This window comes from Penicillium lagena (genome assembly GCF_028827675.1).
Source record: "Penicillium lagena strain IBT 129212 chromosome Unknown utg000008l_segment0_segment0, whole genome shotgun sequence".
Taxonomy (NCBI): domain Eukaryota; kingdom Fungi; phylum Ascomycota; class Eurotiomycetes; order Eurotiales; family Aspergillaceae; genus Penicillium; species Penicillium lagena.
The window spans coordinates 1,563,957-1,577,740 of NW_026623229.1; the positions used below are offsets into that span (position 1 = coordinate 1,563,957).

Below are 13,784 nucleotides of genomic sequence, written 5' to 3' on the forward strand. Positions count from 1 at the left end.
TTATCGATAACCACCTTTGGACTCCTTCACTCTCTCGCCACCATGCCTCTGTATGTAGACAGACCCCTTAGCTTTCCACGGTTCTTACTAACGAAATACAGCCATCTCCTTGGCAAAAAGTCATGGAACGTGTACAACCCAGAAAGCATCGCCCGCGTCCAGCGCGATGAGGCACAGGCCAAGGCCCGCGAGGAAGAGGATGAGCGTCGTATGCAAGAGGTCGACGCCGAGCGCCGCATTCAGATCCTCCGCGGTGAACGTCCATCCACTCCTCCCCCACCACCGGCGCCTGCATCATCCGACCGAGCCCCCCGATCAGATCGCACGGCCACCGATGATGCGGGCGGATACCGCAAAAGAAGGCGCCTCGCGGGCGAGGACGACACGGACCGAGATATCCGTCTAGCGCGCGATGATGCCGCGCGAGCAACTGCGAAACGGGACGAGCTGGCTCTCACATCCCGCCGTAAGGAGAGTGATGTCCAAGCACCGCTCGTAGATGGCGCAGGCCACATCAACTTATTTCCGGCAGCGAAACAAAAGGCAGAGAAGAACCCGGAGGCAGAGGCGGAGGCTTCGCGGAAGAAACGAAGCTACGAAGATCAATATACCATGCGGTTCTCGAATGCGGCAGGGTTCAAGGAGATAGTGGGCCGGAAGCCGTGGTATTCATCCGCAGAGAAGGACGCTCGCGCGCCAGCTTCCATGTCTGAAAAAGATGTCTGGGGTAATGAAGATCCCCGACGCATGGAGAGGGAAAAGGCGCGGATGGATGCGAATGATCCTCTTGCGGCTATCAAGCGCGGCGTGAGGCAGCTGAAAACTACGGAGCAGGAGCGGAAACGCTGGAATGAGCAGAAGCGGAGGGAGATCGAGGCCCTGAAGGCTGAAGAAGGGCAGCGGTCGAGTCAGCGCCGTCGGAAACGGTCACCCTCCGCGGGCAGTTTGGACGGCTTCCAGCTTGATGCGCCGGCTGGACGGGAGTGTGAAGATAGACATCGACGGAGCTCCTCCCATCGACATCGGAGCAGCCATCGGGATCGTAGTCGAGATCGCTCGCATCGGCGTCACCGACACTCCTCATCGCGAAGCCATCGCCATCACGACGGAGCCTCTGACAAAGACCGGCGTTCCAGGAAGCCAGAAAGTGGACGAACTTAGGCGCAATGGCTTAGTTTTATATGTACCAGGATACCCTATTACTTTTGAAATTCAAACAACCCCTTTCAATGCAACTAGACGTTAAGAAACCATAGCCAGATCATATATCTCACGAGTATAATCCTCTATCTATCAAACAAAAAGTAAATTGAAAAATGAATCAACTTTTGCACCTCTTTTCCCTTATTTCAGGTCCCATTTCTGGTTGCCCTTCTCGCCCTCGCCCTCCCACTGAATATTGATATCCAACAACCGCGACCCGGTCTCCTTCTTCTCGTAGCCGACTTTGCCCGCAATAACCTGGCCCTTCTTGAGGGGCTTGGGAGTGTGCTTCCCATGGTCAATCAGACAAATAGCCTGCTGCCAATGAGTTTCCGTCCCATCGGGACCGGTAGTGAAGGCGACAATGCCCTTCTTCTGCATATCTGCCGGCACAGCATCGTCCGGGACGGTAGACTGCCTCGACGGCATGAAGAAGATATCGAACCAGATCGTCCATCCATCCAGTGCGTCAATATCTTCCTTCAAGGTGACTTGGAAGTCCTTCAGGAAAGTCAACTCGTCAACGGTGATGGTGTGCAGCGGAAGCGGGAGGAACACCGCGGAATCGCCAGGCGTAGATTTCGGCTGAATACTGCGCACAAGAGCCTCGTCGTAGATATTCATGAGCATGCTCTTCATGTCGAATCCGTACACGTTGTTCCAGAAGGAGATGTGCGATGCAACGAAATCTGGGTCTGCGAAGGGCGCGATCCGCAGCGTGGCGTGCGAGGGGACCATGAGACCGTCCGGGGCGAGGTAGCGGTCTCGGGCGTAGATGACGGAGTCGAACATCGCCTCGAACAGGAGCGCATAGCCCATCCATTCGGAGATGATGATGTCGACCTGCGGTACGGGGAGTGTCACCTCTTCAATCTTGCCGCGAATGCATCTTTTCAATTTTTAGTGGTGTACCAACGGTGCGTTGAAATGGAGCACTTACGTGATGACATCGCCCAGTCCATTGGCGTACACAATCTCCCTGGCGCGGTCGATGATGTTCGAGTTGTCGACTGAGATAACCTTCTTGGCACCCGCGCGAGCGCAGAACATGGACAGAATGCCGGTGCCGCAACCCACGTCCAGAACCACCTTGTCCTTGAAAAGGTGCTTGTTGTCGTAGACGAAATCGCGGTAGGAATCGGTGCGCACGGTGTCCTTCAGCATGGACTCATGGATTCCTTGAATAGGAAGATCAGCCAATGTTTCCAACTATCCTGGGTGAAAACATACCATTGTAGGAGTAGGATACAAAGTAACCATCTTCAGCCTCCTGGATTCTATCGGCCGTCTGGGCAGACGGAGCATTGTCGAGCTTCTCCTCTTCCTTGGACAGCTGGTCCTCCATTGACTTCTGCACGGCGAGTCTATACTCAGAGAACTGTGTCTGAAGACGTTCCAGATCCTCCTGCAGCTCAAGCACCTGGCGCTCGGCCTCGGTACCGGGGGCTGCGTCTTCGCCCTGGTCGTCGGCGAGGTCATCCAAGCTGTACAGAAGGGCGTCGTCTTCCAGCACTGGTTTGAGGTAGGCATCGTCGGCGAATTGGGCCTTGGTCGAGACATCGGGTGTCATGTTCCCGGACTTGACTTGGGTGCGAACATAGTTGACCAGCTTGATCATGTCCAGGAAGTCCAGGCCTGCAATAGAATCCACAATTAGTTCGCTGTTTTTAGGGAGCTGATGCAATGCATACCAAGGTCCTTCTGGATCTTCACCAAATCGAAATTGTGCTTGTCCTTGCACTCCTTGAGCATCGCGCGCACATCGGGAAACACATCGTGAGTGAAAAGGCCAACAACGGGCTGCGACTCGTCCTCGGGCTCGAGATCCTCCCAGCCCTCCTCGTTGCTAGAGTCCGATGAGTCCGACACGGAAAGAGAGTCAGCCATTATTGCGTGGTGCAAAGACTCAAATGTTTAGAGGGGCACGAACAAGATCAAAATCAAAATTCCTTATCAGGGCTAATTATCAGTGGCTGCCTCAGGCTGCCACTCGCGTTGCCCCGGTCTTTGTTTATTCATCACTTCGCATCATCCGTTCGGTTGGCAATAATACCGACTCCCCCACACCATGTCTTTCTTCTTCGGCCGTGGCCGGTCGCGGCAGCCGGCTGATATTGTGCGAGCCACAAAGGACCTGCTGCTGCACCTTCGGGACTCCCCCAATGCCCCCAAGGTCGACGAGGAGCTGTCCAAACAGCTCACCCAGATGAAACTCATCGTCCAAGGCACCCAAGGTTTGTCTCTTCCCCGTCTAGTTGGATCCTCTGTAACTCTTTGGACATTCTAGAAGTCAACACATCCCCCGAACAGGTCCACGCCCTGGTCCAGGTCACCCTGCAAGAGGATCTACTCTACGAACTGTCCCGAGCACTCCATCTACTCCCATTTGAGGCGCGCAAAGATACTCAGACCATCTTCTCACATATCCTCCGCTTCCGGCCAGCATCGTATGCCCCCGACAAAGACCCGCCCGTCGTGTCCTACCTGGTCCACCACCGACCCGAGGTCATCATCGAGCTCTGTCGCGGCTACGCCCATCCCCAAAGTGCCATGCCATGCGGTGTCATTCTGAGGGAAGCTCTCAAATACGATGGCATCACGGCCGTCGTCTTATATGATCAATCGAACGAGGGAGAGCCTGCTGTGCGGCTATCCGAGTTGAAGCCCAGCGTGCTGCAGAGTGGGAACGGAGTGTTCTGGAATTTCTTCGAATGGATCGACAAGGGCAATTTCGAAGTGAGCGCCGATGCGTTTACGACATTCCGGGTAGGTTGATATTCTGCCTTGTGTCCGGCTACATGGTTCGCTAATTCCTCTGCTACAGGAGATCTTGACACGTCATAAAAGCCTCGTCACATCCTACCTAGCCACGAACTTTGATGTGTTCTTCGGCCGATTCAACAACATCCTCATACAGTCGGACTCGTACGTGACCAAGCGACAAAGCATCAAGCTGCTGGGCGAGATCCTGCTGGACCGGGCCAACTACAGCGTGATGGTGGCATATGTGGAGAGCGGGGAGAACCTCAAGCTGTGCATGAAGCTGTTGCGGGATGACCGCAAGATGGTGCAATACGAGGGGTTCCACGTTTTCAAGGTGTTCGTGGCCAACCCGACCAAATCGGTGGCGGTCCAGCGCATTCTCATTAATAACCGGGACCGGCTGTTGCGATTCCTGCCCAAATTCTTGGAGGACCGGACGGACGATGACCAGTTTATGGACGAGAAGAGCTTTCTGGTACGCCAGATCGAGTTGTTGCCCCGGGAGCCCGTCGAGCAGGCTCGGCCGCGCCCGTCGCAGACGGTCAACGGGACGGCGGTGGCATAGCTAGGCAGATATGATGATGATCATGAACGAGTTGATTGGATTGGGTATAGCTGTTATGGGCGTTTGAGGGATTCTGTACATGGAATGATTTTTATTTTATTATCGGCTGTAGCAACGAACTAACTACTCCACCTGCAACTTGCTAATAATAATTCGAGACTATAAGCGTTAGCGCACTCCACATTATTGAAACACCGTCGCCCTGGTCGATTTTCAACAAACACGATAGTATGAACAGAGAGTCTCATTCCTCCCGTGGAATGAATTGATCCCTCCCGCCAAGCCTGTTGTCTTCCCTCCTTCGTTCTTCCTCTTCCTCTTTTGCTCTCTCGCTCTCTCCCTCCCTCAATCCCACAGCGAACTCATTCTTCCACATCCATGTCGCCGTGGTGAGCGATGCTGCCTGAATCGCTACTAGTCACTCCTTTCGCCTCCTGATTGTGTAACTTGCCCTTCCTTTTCGTCCCCTCGCGTCCCCTCCTGTGCGCACAGCCTCACCACCGCCCAATTCCTGTCGGTCATGCCGGGATAATGGTGGATAAAGCTTCTGTATCGTTATCGCCTCGGTCGGACGCCCGTCCGGTACACGCCGTGCCCTTCGCAGACACCATCACCGTCGACGCTCCCGCAACTCGATCCTTGTCCCTCCCAAGACCCGCCGATGATGCGCCTGCGGGCTCAGATAGCCGATCCCTGAGCACGAGCGCCGCGTCAGCATCGCCCAACCCGGTCCGTTCGGCGCTGAAGAATGCAAGGCAGGATCCGGGCCTCATGCCCGCGACACCGACAGGAGAGGACAGTCATCCCCGACGGTCGGAGGACAATCGCTCAGCACTCGGTGTGCCGTCGCCCTCGCCCTCACTACGCAGTGTCCCCAGCATCGTCGTCAATGATACGGGCTCCCGTCCCAGCTCGCGCCCAGGCTCGCGATGGTCCGAACGCAAATGGAGCGCATTGAGGAAGAGATCCGCGGAGTTTGACGCGAAGACCAGCTCCGAGCCTCCTCCACCGCCGGTGCCTCAGATTGAATCGGCGTTCAATGGGATCAGTCTCGATATACCGACGGGGAAATTGGATGATCTGGGGACGCAGGCATTGAAATTCTCCAACAGGGGGAGCCTCCTCGTTAAGGATAGATCTAAGCGGCCGCGGCCCAAGCAGCCGGATCGACAATCTGCACAGCGGCAAGATTCTGAGAAAACACCCGCTTCGTCTATCGCCCCGAGTGTTGATGAGGATGGGAATGGTGCTCCGAAAGTGACTCCGCGGCCTGTCCGGCCACAGAGTCTCCTTCGGCCGCGGCAAACGAGTCTACAGTGCAGGGCTGTCTCGGCAGACGAGGATATGCTCTCGCGGCGAGTTCGCCTCATGTACGAGAAGGGTGAAGATAATGTCACCGACTCGGAAGTTTCTCAGGCGATGGCCATGGAAAATGGTGTACTGTGGGAGGAAGGTGCGGCCGAGCCTTCTGCCGAGATGAACGGAGGCCAGACGAGACCCTCCACAGATACCGAGCGTATTAGAAGGACGAAGAGAGAGAAGGAGGAACTCTCTGGAGGAATTGAAGATTGGAAGAACGTCGGTGCGGCCGATGTGGATCGGTATGGCTTCATCCGCGTGCCGACGACGCCAAACAGCCCCTCCGGCTCAGAGCTCAATCCCCTCCAACGAGTGACCACAAGCCTTCTTCTGGCCTCTGAAACGCCGCGGCGGAAGCATTCCCTTCGGCCAGGATCTGGCAACCGCTCGTTGCTTAGCCGGTCTCCAAGTCGCAAAATGAGCCAAAGTTCCCTGTCCAATCGTCCTTCCTCATCACAAAGCACACAAAGTGCGCCAATACGGCGCTCAACGTCTCGCTTACGCACTGCGGCGAATCATCTCCCTCATAACCGAGACCGGAAAATCAAGGACGAGGCGGGTGATATGCTAACGCTCCCGTATGAGGTTCCCGAGAACGAGGCGGAGGATTCCCTGATGTCCCGGACGGTGCGAAAGAAGGAGTGGGATCGTGAAGATAAGTGGACGAAGATGGCCAAGCCGACCAAGAAGCGTCGGGATGGCGGTGGCATGACATTTGAGTTCGATACGCAGAGCTCGAAAGTAATCGAACGGACGTGGAAAGGCATCCCGGACCGATGGCGGTCGACGGCGTGGTACTCGTTTCTCGAGGCCAGCGCAAAGCGGCGCAAGGATAGCCCCTCGGAGAGGGATCTCATTGACGCCTTTCACGAGTATCAATATGTCTCCTCGCCTGATGACGTTCAAATTGATATTGATGTGCCGCGAACTATAACCAGCCACATCATGTTCCGGCGACGGTACCGTGGTGGCCAACGACTGCTCTTCCGCGTGCTTCACGCCATGTCACTATACTTCCCCGACACAGGCTACGTGCAAGGTATGGCCGCCTTGGCAGCTACGCTTCTAGCCTATTATGACGAAGAGCACGCCTTCGTTATGCTTGCGCGGCTCTGGCAGCTCCGCGGCCTGGAACAGCTATACAAAGAGGGATTCGCGGGACTCATGGAAGCCCTTTCCGACTTTGAACGAGAGTGGCTGGCAGGTGGTGAAGTTGCCTCCAAGCTGAATGAAGTCGGCGTGCCACCTACAGCGTACGGGACGCGCTGGTACCTCACACTCTTCAACTACTCCATCCCGTTCCCGGCACAGCTGAGGGTATGGGATGTCTTCATGCTCCTGGGGGATGCAGATGACACCACCGGGTGGCCGTCCACCTCACCCGGGAAAAAGAAAGAAGCCGCCTCCGCTCCGTCTGCCAGCTCTTTCGGTCAAGGATTAGATGTTCTTCATGCCACATCCGCGGCTCTTATAGACGGCATGCGCGAGATCATCCTCGAGTCCGACTTCGAGAACGCCATGAAAGTCCTCACCAGCTGGGTGCCCATCAAGGACGTGGAACTGTTCATGCGCGTCGCCAAGGCGGAATGGAAAGTCCACCGCCGCAAGAAATCCCCTCATCCTTAATTTTCTTTATACCCCTTTCATTTTTTGCTTTCTGCTTGTCTATTACTTGTGACCACCACTGCTCAGTCCATCATGGTTCCCCTCGTCTTGATGATATCGACTTCACTGTCCGGTACTGATGTCTATCCATGCTATACCCCATCGTCCACTTCCCCTAATACATCCCTCTCTCGCCCGTAACAAACACCCATCACTCCTTGCCCATTGGCTTTTCCCTATACTTCAAGGACCGTCAATTCGAGACCCGTGTCCACCTATTATTCTAGATCGATTTTACCCTTTGTCGTCTCGACCTACCCTATCTTATCAACACTCCCACTCCTTTCCTTGTCTCTTTTTTATTCCAATTCTCTTTGTGCCTACCCTTACCACCTTTTGGCTGGGCCTAGAGGTTCTTGTTGGGCACACCCATCCCCTATATTATTTTTATTATTATTAAGTGTCAATGAAATAAAACTAGAGCTTCGAGAATTTCTTTTTTCTTATTGGCATGTTTGAGTCTAGTCAGCTTTGGAATCTGGCGCTTCGTACAGTGTCAGCAGACTGATGCGGCTGAAATTTGGAGATGGATGGTTGAAGTTCCTTTTTATAATATAGTCTGTCTCTGTCTCATTGGGATAGATGCTATTCTATCCGTACAACCTCTTGCGGCTGGAGGATGTTTGTCCCCAGACTTGATATGTGATATGTTTATACAGCTGGTTAGCTGCAGGGTGTGGAACGTGGATAATCTAGATCTTGTTTTGTGCTGCCTTTTACCCCGGATTTCTCGGGGAACAGGAACAGAATAGATTGGCTAGGCGGCGGTAAGGACAGAAGCTGTGATGGGAGTGTGTCTTGGTTGTTATCAATAGACCCTAGCATGCCCCCAGTGTCAGTCATACAAACTGATTATTATTTGTCTTTAGCTCGGACTGGTCATTGTACAGAATCCAAGGTGTAAGTTAGCCTTCCGTAGCCACAAGGAGGTCATAACCAAGTAGAACAAACAGCAGTGCCGTACAACAACAGCTTCGGATAGAATGAATTGAAATATTTTAGCAGGCGGGCCAGCCGCCTGTCCGGAAAGCCTAAACATAAACAAGATTGATGATAGCAAACATAATGCACATGCCATGGGCCGCTGTGTGCTGAGAGGAAAAAATGTTGGTATCTATGCGGGTACGGAATAACCGAAGCACTCAGGTTTCTCAATTCACGAGACCTCAAGAATGGACATATGAATAAGGGTTTTGCGTCGAGTAGTATGGTGTGGGGTGCGGTCTGCCTATCACCCCCATGTTGAGGGTGATGCAGTTGTTCTATGACAACACTTCTGTTGGCTGAGAGGCGAAGGAAGAAATGACATGAGACGACGACTAGTTCTTGATTCGGCCAGAACGAGTGCTAGAGCCTTTAGTCCGCGAAGCAGCAGGGTCATTGGGTTGCTGGCCTTTAGTATTCAGATCCGGAGTTTGGCTGCCAGGTTCGGAGTTGAAGTCACTACCTATTGATGCGACTGGCTCCTTCTTGGGAGCAGGGCCATCTGCTTCAGCCCTCGACTCGCTCGGCTGCTCGGAACTATTCCTGTCACCTGTTCGCGGTTCCTGTGAGTTGGACACTTCGCTATCGGTTTTAATATCCATCGAGCCTGAGTCCGTCCTGCGAGCCGGCGGTGGAAGACCCTGGCTATGCATACTCTGAGTCTTTCGTTTCCGACCTGGGGAGCTCTGGTTTTCATATTGGAGGTAAGGTGTACTCGACGATGGTGTCTGCTCCTGTTGGGCCTTATTTGGTGATACGTTGGAGGAACGACCTTTGTTTGGAGGGACCCAGTGATGAAAGGAAATTCCAGGAGAAGAGCGGCGAGGTCGGCTTTCCTGTTTGGCTGGGGTTACTGGAGACTGAAATGTGGTTGATCCAGATTGTGTGGCGCTTAGCCTGTTCGGAGGGCTTTGCGACGGAATTGCACTGGCAGCTGGCGGAGGCAACCGGGTTCCTGCAGCATCAGCTGGGTACGGAGGCCCAAGGGGACGTCCGAGAGCTGGCTGCGTCGAGGAACTGGGCATAGTTGGCGGCTGTGGGAGGCTGCGATCGCCCACCGGAGCTGCAGGTTGGGGTTGCTGAGCTGCATATGGAGGTGCAGGAAGAGTGCGCGTTAAGGAACGGGAGCGCTTCGGTTCCCCAGGCGGACGCTGTGTTGGGTACTGCTGCGATGGCACGGGCGATGGGTTGGTAGTTGGAACTTCGTGCGACTGAAGCTGAGCAAGAAATTGGGCGCCCGTGGGAGGAGTGGGGGTACTCGATGTCTGCGCGATATACTGGCGAACAATCTCCATGGTGGACTGGGCATTCGTGCCTCCACCGATACCCGCGAAGATCAACGGGATCATCTGCGGCGGAACACCTGCATGCAGCGAGTCGGCCAGCATGGACTGTTCGATGCGGCGCTGCTCCAGCTTCATTGTCTCTTGGCGGGTGCGTTCCTCTTCCTGTGCGCGGCGATCCTCCTCCGTCTTGGCCTGGAGCCACTGTTGCACGGAGTGCTCGTTTCCGTAAAATGTTGTCACGGGGGGCAGCCGGTTTGACATGGCTGTGGTTGGTGGAAGCGGCAGCTGGGCGCCATTCGGCGGGGGAGATCTCGATGTGACGAATTCATTGGGGACTCACACAGGTGCGGCGAAGACCGCGGTGTAAGCATGGAGCGGCGAGGCGGTGCAGAGGAATCATTGAATCCGAGAGAGTCACTCTGGAAGAGCTTCGCAGTAAGCATCGTCATAGGTCGAGGAATGGGGTAGTGGTGATGGCTAACATGGTGGAGGAGGCAGAAGAGCAAGCAAAGCGAAAATGAGGGCGAGAGAGTGTGTTGAGGGAAGAGAAGATGGCGCAGCTACCCAATGAGGAAATAGTAATCTGCGCCGAGCTAGAACTGCCCAATCCAGAAAAAGGCGTAGCCAAACGGACTCCCGTAAACAGTATTTCTCCGTCGAGCACAGACACCCTGCGATTACGTGTGACGAATCGGGGAGGAGCAAAACCCAACGAGAAAGGATCACTAGTGCTGAATGGGGAAAGTAATTATTGCGACTATGCTGAGTCGAGAACAAACGAGGGCCACACTAAACTCACGGATCGGTCCGATGGTCTGAATGGGTTGCAGTTGTTTATTATTAGCGGCGATGACTCGCATCTCTTACGTCTTCCAATCATCGCCGGCCCCATATGTAGGCCAGCCGTGTCGAAATCCACCGGGGCGTCGCCGATCCCGCGGGATAGGGGCCGCTAGTTAAACAGCCTCGGAAGATCATAGTGGTGGGAACTTGATTGGCGCCTACGAGAACCATCCTTGATATACAAACCACCCGTCTCTAGCAACATGGGTAAGGTATCAACTCTGCATTTTCGTCACTGCCAGCTATGTTCTATACGTCGCTGCGGTCAAACCGACTCAGCACTTCCGGCGGGACAGTGGGAATATACTTGCGCGCTCGCTCGCGGTTCGTCCCGCCGAAGCCGGCGCCATAGCTAATCAACATATCGGTGCTGGTCGGCAGGGAGAAAGGGAGGAAGAACGTGGGATCGAGGAAAACGCTGCGCTGGCCTGAGCGGTCTTCGGCTCCGGTTATGACAGCAATACTAGCAGGCCGGGAACCCACCGAGCCAGGCGAGGCTGTGACGCCGTGCTCGGGAGATGTGGCCGCGGAGGGAGCTTGCTGCTGGCTTTTTGTGGGCGTCGTGGGACGAGCATCACTCGCTCCGTCAGGCGCCGGGGCATCGGCTGCCTTTTGCTTTTCGATCAAGATCTTCTGCTGCTCGCGGGATAACAGGGTTGGGTCGCGTTGCAACTCGAGCAGAAACTTCATTGCCTGCTTCGTGAGGCCCTTTTCGCCGACTTCTGGGCGGTACGACTTCACGGCTTGCAGAAGTTGCGCGGGGGTAAGCTGTTGCAACTGCAGCAACGTCGTCACGAGAGACTCGTGGTCGTCTCCAAGAGAAGAAAAACATTGTAGCCATTGAAGCAGCTGAATGACTGGTGCCAGGTGTCGTCGCGCAGATTCCATCGTCGTCTCGCCAGTGCTGGACGTGGACCCATTCTCGTAGTGTTCGGGCTGCCTGTTGTTGCTGCGCGCCCAATCTTCCAAAGTCGAGACGTTCATGCGAATCTGCATGGCTTTGGTCCGTGCGAGATAGCGTTTCGTACTCATGATTCGGTTGAAAAGCTCCGCGCCAAGCCAGTAGAGGAGCTGAGAAAGGATCTGCGTCGTGATGACGGAGTGGACATCGTAGAGATCGAGCACGAACAGAGTCGACGAAAGCAATGAGGTGATATTCCGCGGTGAGACCTGCGCTCGTCGACGAGGGGAAGGCGGCCGGAATCGCTTCTCTGCAGGCTCGGGCTTGGCCTTGTTTTTGGAGCGGAACAGTTTCCACTCGTTTTGGAATGCAATATCCTCTAGCCCGGGGATGGTTTCATGATCCAGCATTGCCGCATCCAGGATTTTGTTCATTCGGCGTTCGGCATCCCGAATGATAAGAACGAAAATTTCGTTGATCAGTTCCGCCAGATGGAGCTGGAACTGGACCGTCGCCTCCACTAAACCTGCATCTTTCTTCAGATAATGGAGCAACAGCGTAGCATTGGAGATCCAGAATGCTTGCATGGTCATGTCCCATTGGTGGCGTTCGACAACATCATTGATTTTGTCCGTTGCGGAGGTGAGCAGAGTCGCCAGCAGCTCGGGGCTCGCGTGGTAGTGTGCATACCGTGCACTTAAGAAAATAAGATTCGCCGGCACCGGCTTCTGGGAGGGAGATCTTTGGGGGGTCATGTTGGTGATAACCATATCCAAGATGCGCTCCAACTCGTGATCTTGAAACACGAACATCTGGTCGTTCAGACACCTGTCCCAGGCAAATTCTTGCTGCTCTTCCTCCAATTCATCATCATCTAGAGTCTGCATCAGAATGAAGTTAGCAGGAAATTTTCCATTCATATTACAGCTGAAGAGCTTACCTCCAACTGCTCGTCCATTCCAAGACTAGATAAGTCAACTTCCAAGTTCAGTGCGCTTTCCTCCATCATCATGCGGCGTTTCATTTCATTCTCCGCAATCTCTTCTTCGAACCGCCCGTGTGCCAACCCGTCATCGTAGAAATCGTCCTCAATGGCAGGACCAAAGTTGTAGCCGTTCTCATGGAGATACTCGGAGATCTCGCTGCCCGGCTGTGCAAAATCCAAGGCCGTGCCTCCAGACGACGACTTGATATCAGGAGAAGCGCCATGGTCAAGAAGAAGCTTCGCAATCGTCTTGTGTCGGTTTGTCATCGCCCACATGAGCGCGCTCCACTGGTTGCGATCCTGCTTATCGACAAAGGCGCCCGCGTCAATAAGAGCAGCAACCACATCATGATGTCCCTAACGCAAGCCCAATTAGCCCTTCTTTCTCCGGATGACTGCCCTACGCAGACAGCAGGAGTAGTTATAACCCACAAAGCAACTCGCATAAATCAACGGCACCGTCCCTTCCTCGTCAGGCAGATTGACATCAACGTATTCCTTCGCCAACCCCTGCACCAGTTTGCGCACCCGTTCCACGTCGCCATTGCTCGCGGCCATATTCAAGGCCTTCTGCAGAGTCCGCTTCTTCTCGACCTCGCTCAGTTTCTCATTCGTGGCGATATCCTCCTCGTCCGCGCCTAGCGAGTCCCCCTCGCGGTGCGCGGCTTGCGCGGCAAGCATCTCCATCAGCCGGGCATCGCTGTCCTCGGCATCGCGGCCGTACCGCAGCTCGGGGTCATTGTCGTGCGAGTGGTCATCGAGCGCTAGGCTGAAGGAAAGAGGCTTCGCGGCTACGGGTGTGGTCAGGTATTGCGATTGTCCTGGTGAATGGAGGAGCGACGGTGTTAGCAGCTAGCTACCCAGAACACCTTCGAGGCACGCGGGCACGCGGGCACTCATTGTTGAAGGAGGGAAACCATGTAAACACACCTTGCCAGGCATCGTACATCTCAGTCTCGTGGAAAACCGGCGCCGAGCGACGGTCATCCAGCGACTTGGGCAGGTCATCGGGCAGCTGTTCGGTGGGCGACGCGGGCGGGCCATATTCGTCGACCTCGACCTCCTCCGAAGCCCCGCGCCGTGGCTCGGGCGTGTCCATCTGGCAGTCGAGGGAGTCGAGCAAGCGTGAGGCAGGACATCCAAGGAGATGTCGAATGTTACTCTCTCCTGGTTCTGTGATACGTCAAGAGGGGTGGCCCTCCTCAGTCCGGGCTAGGGGTTTGAGGTGGA

The 13,784-nt window shown here is 54.9% G+C and overlaps 6 protein-coding genes across 6 annotated transcripts; 3 read left to right on the forward strand and 3 right to left on the reverse strand.

Moving 5' to 3' along the window:
* Window positions 1-42: 42 nt before the first annotated feature.
* Window positions 43-1,161, forward strand: N7510_011214 (uncharacterized protein; the record flags this gene model as incomplete). Its single annotated transcript, XM_056983139.1, has 1 exon — window positions 43-1,161. One exon carries the CDS (start codon window positions 43-45, stop codon window positions 1,159-1,161), a length of 1,119 nt encoding a protein of 372 aa, XP_056828633.1.
* Window positions 1,162-1,344: 183 nt separating this feature from the next.
* N7510_011215 (protein arginine methyltransferase RmtB) lies at window positions 1,345-3,090 on the reverse strand (the record flags this gene model as incomplete). Its single annotated transcript, XM_056983140.1, has 4 exons — window positions 1,345-2,092; window positions 2,144-2,381; window positions 2,434-2,838; window positions 2,895-3,090. The coding sequence occupies 4 exons, from the start codon at window positions 3,088-3,090 to the stop codon at window positions 1,345-1,347; spliced, it is 1,587 nt and encodes a 528-aa protein (XP_056828634.1).
* Window positions 3,091-3,271: 181 nt separating this feature from the next.
* N7510_011216 (Mo25 family protein) lies at window positions 3,272-4,531 on the forward strand (the record flags this gene model as incomplete). The annotated part of the gene is made up of 3 exons (XM_056983141.1): window positions 3,272-3,437; window positions 3,491-3,969; window positions 4,028-4,531. 3 exons carry the CDS (start codon window positions 3,272-3,274, stop codon window positions 4,529-4,531), a joined length of 1,149 nt encoding a protein of 382 aa, XP_056828635.1.
* A 531-nt stretch (window positions 4,532-5,062) lies between these two features.
* Window positions 5,063-7,516, forward strand: N7510_011217 (putative TBC domain protein; the record flags this gene model as incomplete). The annotated part of the gene is made up of 1 exon (XM_056983142.1): window positions 5,063-7,516. One exon carries the CDS (start codon window positions 5,063-5,065, stop codon window positions 7,514-7,516), a length of 2,454 nt encoding a protein of 817 aa, XP_056828636.1.
* A 1,358-nt stretch (window positions 7,517-8,874) lies between these two features.
* On the reverse strand, window positions 8,875-10,274 carry N7510_011218 (uncharacterized protein; the record flags this gene model as incomplete). Its single annotated transcript, XM_056983143.1, has 2 exons — window positions 8,875-10,088; window positions 10,166-10,274. 2 exons carry the CDS (start codon window positions 10,272-10,274, stop codon window positions 8,875-8,877), a joined length of 1,323 nt encoding a protein of 440 aa, XP_056828637.1.
* Window positions 10,275-10,917: 643 nt separating this feature from the next.
* Window positions 10,918-13,653, reverse strand: N7510_011219 (uncharacterized protein; the record flags this gene model as incomplete). Its single annotated transcript, XM_056983144.1, has 4 exons — window positions 10,918-12,450; window positions 12,510-12,911; window positions 12,987-13,375; window positions 13,485-13,653. 4 exons carry the CDS (start codon window positions 13,651-13,653, stop codon window positions 10,918-10,920), a joined length of 2,493 nt encoding a protein of 830 aa, XP_056828638.1.
* Window positions 13,654-13,784: the final 131 nt, after the last annotated feature.